This window comes from Daphnia carinata, chromosome 9 (assembly GCF_022539665.2).
Source record: "Daphnia carinata strain CSIRO-1 chromosome 9, CSIRO_AGI_Dcar_HiC_V3, whole genome shotgun sequence".
Lineage (NCBI taxonomy): Eukaryota > Metazoa > Arthropoda > Branchiopoda > Diplostraca > Daphniidae > Daphnia > Daphnia carinata.
In genome coordinates this window covers 2,773,400-2,785,016 of record NC_081339.1, presented here as the reverse complement: position 1 = coordinate 2,785,016, position 11,617 = coordinate 2,773,400, and the positions used below count along the sequence as shown (strand labels likewise).

Below are 11,617 nucleotides of genomic sequence, written 5' to 3'. Positions count from 1 at the left end.
AAAAAAAAAAAAAAAAAAAAAAAGACCCACTTCGTATCTTTGTATTTTTTATCTTAGTATTTCTTAGTCTTTGCCGCAAAGTCGAGATTTACATATCCCCAACTTAGAAACCCCTTTAAAGATTAGACGCCATTTTAGGCGTTCAGAAAAGAACGCTCAATGATAATCAGCGTATAAACAAACATGATCTATCAATATTTTTCAGATTAAACGCTTCCTAGATTGTTTTCTTCTCTCCTCATTCTTTAAACGGAAGCTTTCTCGTCCTCCTTATCCTCATAACGTCCAGAAAAAAAAAAAAAAAAAAAAAAAGCTGAGTGATGATCAGCGTTGCGTGTTATTTTTGAAGGATTTTGTGCGAAATACTTGGCTTGAAAATCGGCTCTTGTGTACGAAAAAAAACTAAAAAAAAAAACTAAAATCTACTTGCCAAACTAAGTAGATGGAGATGCAATTCAAACAGCTTTACGAGCCAAAGAGATTTTTTTTTGTGTGTGTATGTGTGTATGTGTTACGTACCCTCTTAGAGTTTATATAGAACCCTTGGAAACAAGGGCCAACGGGAAGGCGGCCAAGCGAAGGTTTTATTATTTTATTGAGATATTTTTCTAGTCGATTGCCATTGTATAAAGGCATGGCAATCGGCTCGTTAATCATCAGCTTGATTTTCATGCCAAATATTTCGTATTCATTTCCGAATAAAAAAAAACAAACAAAAAAAACGCCATCATTACGCCTGGATGACTTAACCAAAATTGCTCGATGTGTGTAGTGTACAAAACTAATTGGCTTCTTGTTCATTTCGTTTCTGTTTTCAATTCAAAATAAATAAATCGCCCCTCTCGCGTGGATCCAACTCTTCTCGGCCTTGGAAAATGCAAAAACGCCCGTGCAGGACGGCGGGAAATTTGAACATCGGAGCGAGGGCGGTGTCTACATCCAACAGTTCGACTAACGGCGGACCGTCGGGCAATGGCAACGCCGTCGGGAATGGATCAACCAACAGCCACTCGCCTGGAGGTTCGGTCCTGGGCGCCGTCGGTGGACCTGTCTCCGCCTTGTCGCCCACTTCGTCTCCAGCGCCGTCCGCCGCAATGAACAAGGGCATTGCCGGCCAAAAACCGGACCATCCATCGGTATGTCACAATTTTCAAACTTTCAAATCCTTTGCTTTGTACTCATCACCACGTCACACACGAAAAAAAAAAAACGAACGTCAATGTTCAAATCAGTTCGACGCCACTCGATTTGGCAGGCCCGCCCCTCTTTGTTAGTCCCGCGGTACACGTCGTGAAAGCGTTCGAGTGAAGTGAAACTATTTAAATTTTATTTTAGCGGGTTTGAAGGAAGTTGGCCAAGACTCTTGGCTAATGCTCTTGAGGCCGTCGACAAAATCTTTTGAACGACCCCTCCCTTTGATTGTGGGACGGGCAGAGCGGGCCGTCGGTTGGCATTCGATAGCGCGTACATCCCCCTCGCGTCTTCCGTTTGTTTTTTTGGTTTTTTTCTGCTGTCATCCAAGTCAATTATTTCGCCCCCTTTTGTTCATCGCTCATTTTCAACGTCGCCATTTCCTGTTGGGCCCATTACGGATGAGCGTCTGTAAACATTTTCTGCCAAAAAAAAAAAAAAAAAAGAAAGAAAGAAAGAAAGGAATCCGCGTTTCTGCCCGCCCGTCTTAGTCAATTTCACACACAGCGCACGTGTGCCAATCGCGTTTCCGCTGACGGACGGCGGAAACGACTTTGCCACGAAAATAATGGCAAAAAAAAAAAGAATATGGTAATCACATTAATGATAATAAAAAAAAAAATGTAAAGAAAAATTCACGTGCGCATAAAATCAAACGTTAAAACAAAGGACGTTCGTCAGGAGGGCGCAAAAAAAAAAGATCCTGTTTGATTTGATTTGATTTATTTATTGATTTATTTATTTATTTATTTTTAAAGAGACAACGCCCGTGTTCCATACATATTTAAATGCCCAGGGGCTTGATTCTCTTCTTGTTCTTCGTTTTTTTTTTTTTTTATTCGTGTGACGTGAAGCGATCCCGACGGGTTTTCGACTGTAATCATATTGTTCTTCTTTATCTTGTTTTGACTTTTGTTTCTTTCCTTTTATCTTCATGTCCTTTGGTATGTTGCATTCCCGGCGTTTCGCTGTCGACATTGTGACTCGGATCAATTTTTCCGCGCGCCTCCCCCACGCTCCATCCTCCCTGGAACGTGCAGATGGCCTTTTGGCAGAATCGTTCCATATCCCTGGTGGACATGTACATCGACAACTCTGAGCCGACGGAGAATGTCGGCCAGATCCACTTCAGCCTCGAATACGATTTCCAGAACACGACTCTTATTCTCAAAATCATGCAGGTTAGTCCAATCTCTGTTTTTATTTTATTTTTACTGTTAGCTTCCTTCTTTTCCCTTGTTTTTTTTTTTTTTGTTTTTGTTTTTTTATGTATTCCTATTTTTCTCGCTCGTCTTCTTCTTGTTTTTTTTTGTTTTTTTTATTGCCATTTTCCAAAATTTTCATCGAGATGATGGAATTCGTGACTAGCATTCGCGCTCTTGTCTCGCGATGGCAAGCTGCTCGTTTTTTTTTTCTCATTCATCTATTTGCTAATAGCTAGGATTTATAAATGCGAATCCCATTCTTCTCCCCCTCCCGAGTTATTATTTTTCTACGTCAACAAACAGCAGGCGACAACACCTCTTCGCCTTTCATTTTGAATGAGCTCGTCAGACGTTTCGAAACGTAACATCTTTATATAAAAATCCTATCCCATTTTTTTTTTTTTTTTCAGAGTGCATAAATCGCTTAGGTTTGAAAAAAATAGACGATAGACGTAGACCGTTGCTTTTAAATGAGGATTTATCTACTAACTACGCGCCCTGCACAAAAACCTGCTTTTATTGGATTTCAATCATCGAACTCAGCTGTTTTTGGATTGATCTAAGAAAAAAAAAAAAAAAGGATAACATTCGTGAACTATATCATGTAACCATTCACCGACCTTGTAAAAATGGACTAATGCATAAGCTTCACTTTGATACTCGTCTTAATTGAGAAACAGATTCGAAAAAAAAAAAAATAAATAAATAAATAAAAAGGCGTGTGTTGATCGTGGCCAAACTCCAATTTGATTGGATGATAGTTCGCAAACGTTAATGATTGGCGGGGGTAGGCTGAAAGAGAATTTCTGTGACGACGATTAATCGCTCATTAGAAAATAGTTTGCGCTGAGTGACGGGGTCCCCAACCGTTGACGACGATGATGAACGTCGAAAGCGGCACCAGTGAAACGTCAGCTGCTTTTCAAATGTTGTGTGTGTATGTGTGTGGGACGCGCAGCAGTACTGTGCGAGCTCATCTTTCGTATCCTTTACTTTCGGGCCTCTGTGCGCTTCGTGATTGCAGCATTGCTGGCGAATTGGATGACGACATCTGTCTCCGTCCATCGCTTTAGCGTGAAGAAAAGCAACACGCGCACCAAACGACGAAAAGAAATTAAGAAAGGCGTTTCCAGTATGTGCACGTCGAAATTTGAATAAGCGACTCACGTTTTGCTGCGATTGCCTTTTCCCTATTTTTGTTTTGCAATCGTGCTACTTGTTTATTCTTGTAATAAGCTACCCAACAATTGTCACGGCTCGACTCTTCCTCTCTTCCTTCTTTTGCGGCCATGCCAGAGTCGTTCTGCCGCTAACCAAGCGATGATGTACATGTCAGGCCAGTACACAATTTTTCCCGACGTTTTACCATTTGATATTTCCATTTGCGAGACATGGACGGAAAGGGAGGGGGGGGGGGGAGGCTACTTGATTATGTATTTATTATTTTTTTTTTTTTTTTTGTATGTATGTATGTATGTATGTATTTATGGAAGTCGTTCAATTATTCTCTGTCACAAGCCGCATGTTGACGATGAAAAAAAAAATTGCGTTACACATTTGAAATGCAATCCCGTTTGCGCTTGTCGACTCATCCATCAAGTGTGCAGCTCGTAATTGAACCTCATCCGATTTTTTTTTTTTTTTTTTTTTTCGACTCGTATTTGGCGTCCATCTTATCCCGCGCCGAGATCAAAAGTGATGATCCCGAGCCACTCATTTTCAAAAATGATGATCGTCGACTTTTGATGCGTTGAAATTTTTTGCGTTTCGAAAACCGTTCGGGAACAAAAAAAAAATGAAAGTGACAAGGAAATATAGAAGGACGGCTGACGGTTGCCAACGGATCGATGCCGGAATACGTGCGCGAGGGCAAAAAGGAAGACACACTTTCCCTTCTTCTCTCTCTCTCTCTCTCTGCGTGCGTGCGTGTGTGTGTGTGTGTGTGTGTGTGTCTATATTGGTGGGGATTTCATATTGATTGCAAGAACCCCCCCCCCCCCCCCCCCCCCCCCCCCCCCCCGTCTTTTTTAAAGATGGGACTAGCTTTTTGTAAAAGAAAAAATGCCATTATTTGTTTTCTTTTTTGCTTTTGTTTTTCTCGTCGTTGCAAACGACGGAAATGGAAGAGAGAGGAAGAAAAAAAAAAAAATGTTGGTCCATTTTGTGAGGGAAGTGTTGCTAGTCATCTGCATGCCATCGGTCTGAAGCTGGGCGGCTGGCACACGAGATTCGCACACGCAGCTGCAACTTGCGATGATGGTTTAGGCATAGACTTTGCATGCGCTCATTAATCAATTTTAGAATAGAAACTTTGTTGAGACGTGCCGTCCTGGGCAGCAGGGAAGGGGGGGGGAGGAGGAGGAGGAGGCCGCGCTTTTCAAGTCAATCGATGATCACGCGGCCGTGGTCACGAAACAGTAACTATTATCGCATCATAAACTTTGCGTAAGTAATTGAAATAAAAGAAAACAAAAATCGCGAGGGATAAGTGGGGAAAGAATGGCGGTCCCTACGTCCCGACTGGAGAAAAGACAATAAAAAAAAAGATAACATATTTAAAAAAAAAAAAAATCTTTTTTGAAAAAGGAAATCAAAAAAATTCTATTGAAAAAGTATATCAAGCTGCTAGAGCGGAATGATGACGCTCGCTTCGCCATGACAACAGCCAACGCATACCAATAGGCATCCAAATCGGAATTTCAAATTTACAACATTATAAAACAAAAACAAATTATTATTTTTTTTTTTTTGTTATTTTTGCCATGCAAATCCCCAAAACGTCTCGCCAGATGTTTACTCTCTTTTTTTTTTATACAGTATGTGTGCTTGAATTTTTGTTTTACTTTTTTTTTTAAAAACATATCCTGATTTATTTTCGATTGAACGGCGGCCCGCAATCGATCGTGGCTTTTTTGTTTCTATTTTTTTCCGAAATAGACAAAGATGCCGTGATGATGAGGGACACTTTAATCAGTCGGATTGATTGCCGTGCCATGAAATATCCATCGTAGGAAGGGGAAGAGGGATTGGGGGAGTAGGGCGTAGAGCTCTGTGCATCGTTTTCAAGCCGATCGAATCCTCCCTCCGACAAGTTCCTGATGAAATTCGAATCGATTGGCGGGGCGTTGTTGCGTTGTTGTCAAACTCCTATTTTTGCCTTCCTTTATTTCTTTTTTCTTATATATCCGCTGGCTTCCGGATAGACTTTGAAGGGGGGGGGGGGATGGAAAAGCCGCAGTGTATTATCGGTTAGACGACATCGATCGAACCGTGTGAATGATCAGCTCTTGTCATCGCAACTTCCTCCCGTTCGAACAGCCGACGCTTTGAATTATTCCGTCGGCGGACGACATCCACCTCACGCACGATCGTCAACATTATTAACCATTCATCAGCAATAGCTTGAATCTATTTTCCCCATCAGCCCCCCCTCCCCAAAAAAAAAAAAAAAAAAAAAGAAAAGTAGCGTAGGTCATCCCGCTCACGACCTGTCCCGTCAGCCAACTCGGACCAAAGGAAGAAATACAAGTTAGAATTGACGGGCTGAATTGAATATGTTCGTTTTTAAAAGGGGTTGAGAGATGCGATGCAATTGAATAGACGTCTACTAACTTTTTTTTTCTTTTTCTATGTCGTACTCGCCCTGTTTAGTAATGTAAAGGTTTTGTATTGGCTTTTGACAAAAGCATCCGGTTGCTATGGGCAACGGCCGACGGTGACATGGCCATTGGCCGTCTACCACGTCATTTACGTTTGAAAAAAAAAAAAAAAAAATTTCGTTCTGAGTTTGCGATGTAGATGAAAAATAATCACATGCTGACGTGAGTTGTCTGTCAATCTTAGAAAAACTAACGAAGACTTTTATTTTCGTGTGTGTGTGTGTTTTTTGGGAACAGGGCAAGGATCTGCCGCCGATGGACATGGGTGGCACGTCAGACCCTTACGTACGTGTCACCCTGTTGCCGGACAAGAAGCACCGACTAGAGACCAAGATCAAGAGAAGGACGCTCAACCCACGCTGGAACGAAACATTCTACTTTGAAGGTAAGAAAAAAATAATAATAATAATTTTATTTTTGACTTTTGGGGGGGGGGGGATTAGATTTCACGTATTGGGTTAAGCAACACTAGTAGCGCAAAAAAAAAAGATCCTTTTTTTTTTTTTTTTTTTTGAATCAAAACTTCTGAGTTTGAAGCCTCCGGGGAAATTTGTAAGAATGTTAGAATCGTAGTGGAATTGATCCTAACTAGAATTAATATTGTTTGTCCTTTTTTGGGTGGTGGGGGTGATCCCCACACTGCGTAACATCCGGTGCATGCCGATTTCGGAGGGGGGAAAAAAAATTGTTAGACGGGCCTCTTTTTCTATGACCCAAGTTTCGATTATTGTTTAATCAAAACGTTGGTTTCTCTCTTTCCAATTTTTCAAAATTTAAAATCCGAACATTTTTTTTTTGAGGAGGAGGAGGAGGAATGGGCCTTTCTTTTTCTCTTTGCAATTTGGCCAGTTGTCCTTGCGATTACAATGGATTCATTGACCGTGACAAATGTGAAGGCTCGTATTTTTTATTTGCGCACACGACTCGCCAAAAAACACATCAGCGTGAAGAATGATGGAGAAAAATGATTTCCGGTCGGCTAGTTCCATCCTGCACAACTTCAAAAAAAAATAAAATAAAATAAAATAAAATGAAATGTTACTCTGCTCGCTGTCGTTTTTCACGACCCCTTTTCGTTCGTCGTTGCCCAGCCGAGTTAGTTTCAGGATTGTGGCAATTATGTCGCACACATTTTTGAACAATCGCTCTCCTATCTTGCCCTTATCCTCTACGACTTCCTATTCTTTTTTTTCAAAAAAACAGTTGCTAACACAATAACGTAAGATGAACGCGACGCGTGAATGTCTTAATTAAAATTAATAGCGTTTCAACTGGAAAGGACGAGAAAATTGACGATTGAAGAACGCATCTGTTCCATGCACGCACGCACACACACGAGAAAAGAGAAAAGCTTTTTTTTTTTTTTTTAAAGACATTCACTCTACTATCAATTTTAATTAGTGGCAATTAATCGGGGGGGGGGGGTAGTAGCCTTTTATCTATACATGCCCTCCATTTTGTTTTTCGATTGTTTCTCGGAATCTTTTCCATTAAAAAAAAAAAAAAACGTTAAAAGGAAAGACGTTAATGTCGCTGGCGCGGAGCTTGACACCGAACTTGTACTACACCCCCCCCCCCCCCCCCCCCAAATGAGGGGCGGAGCCAACACAGTGAGTTCAATACCGTGTTTCAGGCCCTCCTCCGGACGCCTACGATGGTCTCCCTTCTTATCCATTGCCGAATGTGAGTGTGTGTGTGTGTGTGTGTCCAGGGAACTGGGATGTATATATATTGGATTCTTAATGGCTTTTTTTTTTCTTTCTTTTTCTTTCTCACTTTCGTTTGATGAATTTATTTCTTGGAGTTGAGACAGACTCGGTCCGCTGGCAGTGGACGGACACGTCCGCAAGACAAATCATTCAATTAGGTTGTTGTTTTTTTTGTTTTTTTTTTGTTGTTTGGCCCTCCTCCCCCTTAGTTTTTTTCTTCTTCTTGTTTCCTACACCAAACCCAACAGCGATTACGGTTGTTGGCAGTCAGTTAACCACCGGCCGTGGATATTGCCACAAACTATAACAACACACGCACGCACGAAATATCGGATACAGACGCCGAGCAGCAGGTTCCCTACTCTCTGCCCGAAGTCTATTGTTATTGATCCAACTGACAAACGCGGTCGGTTTAGTGCGAAAAAAAAACAAAACAACAAGAAGAGCGAACGGGTTACATTGTTTTTTTATTTGGCCAGTGGCTTCATGATTATTAAATGAATCATATAGACGTTTTGTTTATTTCTCTTTGTCGAAAGCGAGGCCAAAAACCCCCTAGGCAAATGATAAGCACGTTGTGTACGGAATGATTCATTTCCTGTCCCACTCGATTGAATCGATTTCGGCCCTTGATTCTTTGCTCACATTTTTTGCCGTTTCGATTGTCTGGCTGTCAAAGGACAGCTCTACTTCCGCTTTATTTTTTTGATTATTATTATTTTTTTTATTTGGTATTAGCCTGTTTCGCCTTCCTGATAAAGTACTACAACTCGTAGTAGTAGTAGTAGTAGTTGTTGTTTATTCTTACTATTGCGGTGCTGGCCCGTGTGACGCCTAGTCTAATGCTGACAGCCGAAGGGCGTACCAGCAATCGATTGTACGGCCATCGTCATTAACGATCTTTTAACACACACACACACACATACACACACAAAAAAAAGGGGGGGGGGGGGATATTACCTCGTCGTATATAGCCGGACAAGAAGGGAAAGATGGAAAGACTTAAGGCGACGGGCGGAAAATGAGCCTTTTTAGGTCTTACAATATCCGCTGCTGCTGCTTAGTTTTCATGCACAAATATCCTATTCCTCCTCTTTGCAGCATTTTTTTTTTTTTTTTGTTCTTTTAAGGATCATCCGTGTACGCTACCAATGATAACGAGGGAAAATGTACCATCCTTTCAATTGTTCCACGTACCGTTTTGACGCTTTGGAATTAGACGCTACTCTTTAAACTTTCTCGGAAATGTTGGAAAACAATTGAAATAACGTTAGTCAAGTCGATGTAAAAACGTCGTGGGGCTTAGGGATCTTCTGGAGATCGATTAAGGTTGGGAAAAGATCGATCATATTTCACTTGCAGTTTCCATTGATCCTTTCAGACGGCCGTAATTTTGGCGAGTGTAATCATTAATCTTCGTGCCGCATAACCTCGCGCACGTCTTCGAGTATTTCTTCTTTCTTTTTTTTTCCGCCCTTGATTACAATCCCGAAAAAAACGCTGATAATTAAACTCTTGTTGCTGTGACGATCAACAGCCGCTGCATCGGCTGAACGAGCAAATTGTTGAGGAACTGAAAGTCGGGTGATCAAACTTGCCTTTCTCAAGAAGCCGCCTGAATGACAGTCAGACGACAAACTGATGGCACAATCTACTTGGGCTTTATAATAAAAAAAAAAAAAAAGGACCAACACACTCACATAAAACAGAGTCTCTCATCAGAGTTCTAGTAGTCATTTTTTTTTTTAGTTTTGGCTCTGGCGCTTGTTCCATCAATTTACCAATGTCATTGATGTTCAAACAAGTTTCGGTCTTTCTAATGTCGATGTATTAAGTCTTTGATCGTTGCATAGCTCCAGGATCAAACAATCGACGTGTAGGGAAAACGTCATCTCTCTATCTCTCCCTCTCCCCCCTCTACCCCGTTAAGTCATCCGGATAGAATGCCTGCGCATCCACATAACAGAAAATAAGGAAAGCCTTGCGGACCGTCATTTTCATTGACTCAGCTGATTAGTATTCGTTGCGCTCCTATTTTCTTTTTTAAGAGATCTCTTCATCAACGTTTCATCCTCATATCCATCTTTCCTTTTCTTTTTTCTTTTTATTTTGATAATCGTGTTGGACGTGTGCGCACCGTTGCACGATTGTTTAGATTCCTCAGCCGAAAGACCAATTTCTTCTTGACTTTGTATTTCCAGAAGGTTTTTCTTATGATTTCCCATGTGCGCCGTCAAATAGCAAATAGAAAAATACTGCGCAAAAAATAAAATAAAATAAATTCAACTTGGTGGCGGATATCCGGTAGGACATAAGGGCTATTTCCCTAACGGTTTGATATCCTTTTTTTTTTTTTTTGTGGGTATGTGTACGTGGGTCAACAGGTTCTGATGTTGTACTGGGGAATACTCCCCGATGTGTCTGCGCCCCTACCAAGTTTAAAAAAATAATAATAAATAAATAAAAATTAAATAACTCTGATGAATTGGGATGATTTATACCCGACAGGATTCCCCATCCAGAAATTGCAGAGCCGAGTGTTGCACCTGCACGTCTTCGACTACGACCGGTTCTCGCGCGACGATTCGATCGGCGAAGTCTTCGTGCCCCTCTGTCAGGTATTGGATATGAATTGATTTTTCAAAACTCCAAAACAAAACGATGAATGTTTCTTCCGTTTTTTTTTTTGTTTTTTTGTTTTTTTTCCTGATTTGAATTTAGGTGGATTTCTCGGAAAAGCCCGTGTTTTGGAAGGCGTTGAAACCGCCGTTGAAAGACAAGTGCGGCGAATTGCTCGTCTCTTTGTGCTACCATCCGACCAATTCGACGCTGACCTTGATCGCCCTCAAGGCCCGCAACCTCAAAGCCAAAGACATTAACGGCAAATCGGGTACGTATTTTCTGCCTGTCCTAAACGATTGTAAAAACGTTCCTAACGGCCGATCGTTTTGTTTGCTTTTGATGGACGTAGATCCCTACGTCAAGGTGTGGCTCTACTTTGGCGATAAGCGGGTGGAGAAGCGCAAAACGCCCGTTTACAAGTGCACCCTGGAGCCGGTGTTTAACGAGACGTTCACCTTCAACGTGCCGTGGGAGAAGATCCGCGAGTGCTCGCTCGACGTCCGCGTCATGGATTTCGACAACATTGGCCGTAACGAGCTCATCGGACGCATTTCTCTCACAGGTTAGTCCACATTCTTTTTCATATTTAAACGCGCGTCCTTTTGTTATGCGAACGTTTGCGCACGCGAGTTTAAAGTTCATGATTTCAACATTGCCAAATTGTTGACTTGTCGTCGACTGGCAGAGTCGACTTGAAATGAAACAACAACAAAATCATGAAAAAGTTTATTTTTGGGAAACAAATGACGGTCGTCTTTGTTTGTTTTGTTTTTTTCGATCAAGAAGGACTTGATGATCGACGCTAAAGGGACCTCACGCTTGGGTGTGTGGGTCGATCGATTGTGACTCTCTCCGCTTTTCTTCCATTCTCGCCCATTCGCCCCCCTCCTTTGTCTCGTTTTTCTTTTTCTTTTTTATTGACTTTTATTGTGGCCCCATTTTCTGTCGTCGCCTTCTTGGGCCCGTCCCATTACCTTCTTCGACGAAGACGGACGGCCAAAGGAATTTTCGAGCTAAATCTAATCGAATGATCCCCCACCAAAAGGAGTCATTCGCTGACGCCGTGTGCCATTGCTTTATCCGTCGCCAATAATAAATACAACAGTTTATCGATATGAAAAGATATGAGGGGGTGGGGAGGGCGGGTGTTGGTTGGCTAGGGCTGTTGATAAAAATCGCGTAACCTTTAGCAGAAAGAGAAGGTCGTTCCATCGGTGGGTCATATTTCCTG

At 41.7% G+C, this 11,617-nt stretch overlaps 2 protein-coding genes across 6 annotated transcripts in view; one reads left to right on the top strand and one right to left on the bottom strand.

Moving 5' to 3' along the window:
- Positions 1–11,617, top strand: part of LOC130689043 (synaptotagmin-7-like) — a 39,792-nt gene that overhangs the window by 22,091 nt on the left and 6,084 nt on the right. For all 5 annotated transcript variants that reach the window (XM_057512063.2, XM_059496838.1, XM_059496839.1 and 2 more), the window contains 6 exons: positions 896–1,136; positions 2,232–2,372; positions 6,293–6,440; positions 10,273–10,382; positions 10,486–10,654; positions 10,736–10,948. In XM_057512063.2, coding sequence (XP_057368046.1) covers positions 896–1,136; positions 2,232–2,372; positions 6,293–6,440; positions 10,273–10,382; positions 10,486–10,654; positions 10,736–10,948 — 1,022 coding nt within the window. The remainder of the gene's footprint in view (positions 1–895; positions 1,137–2,231; positions 2,373–6,292; positions 6,441–10,272; positions 10,383–10,485; positions 10,655–10,735; positions 10,949–11,617) is intronic.
- LOC130688932 (cryptochrome-1-like) overlaps positions 8,389–11,617 on the bottom strand; it is a 40,342-nt gene continuing 37,113 nt past the window's right edge. The window contains exon 9 of the transcript XR_009421733.1: positions 8,389–8,399. The gene's annotated coding sequence lies outside the window, so the exon portion shown is untranslated. The remainder of the gene's footprint in view (positions 8,400–11,617) is intronic.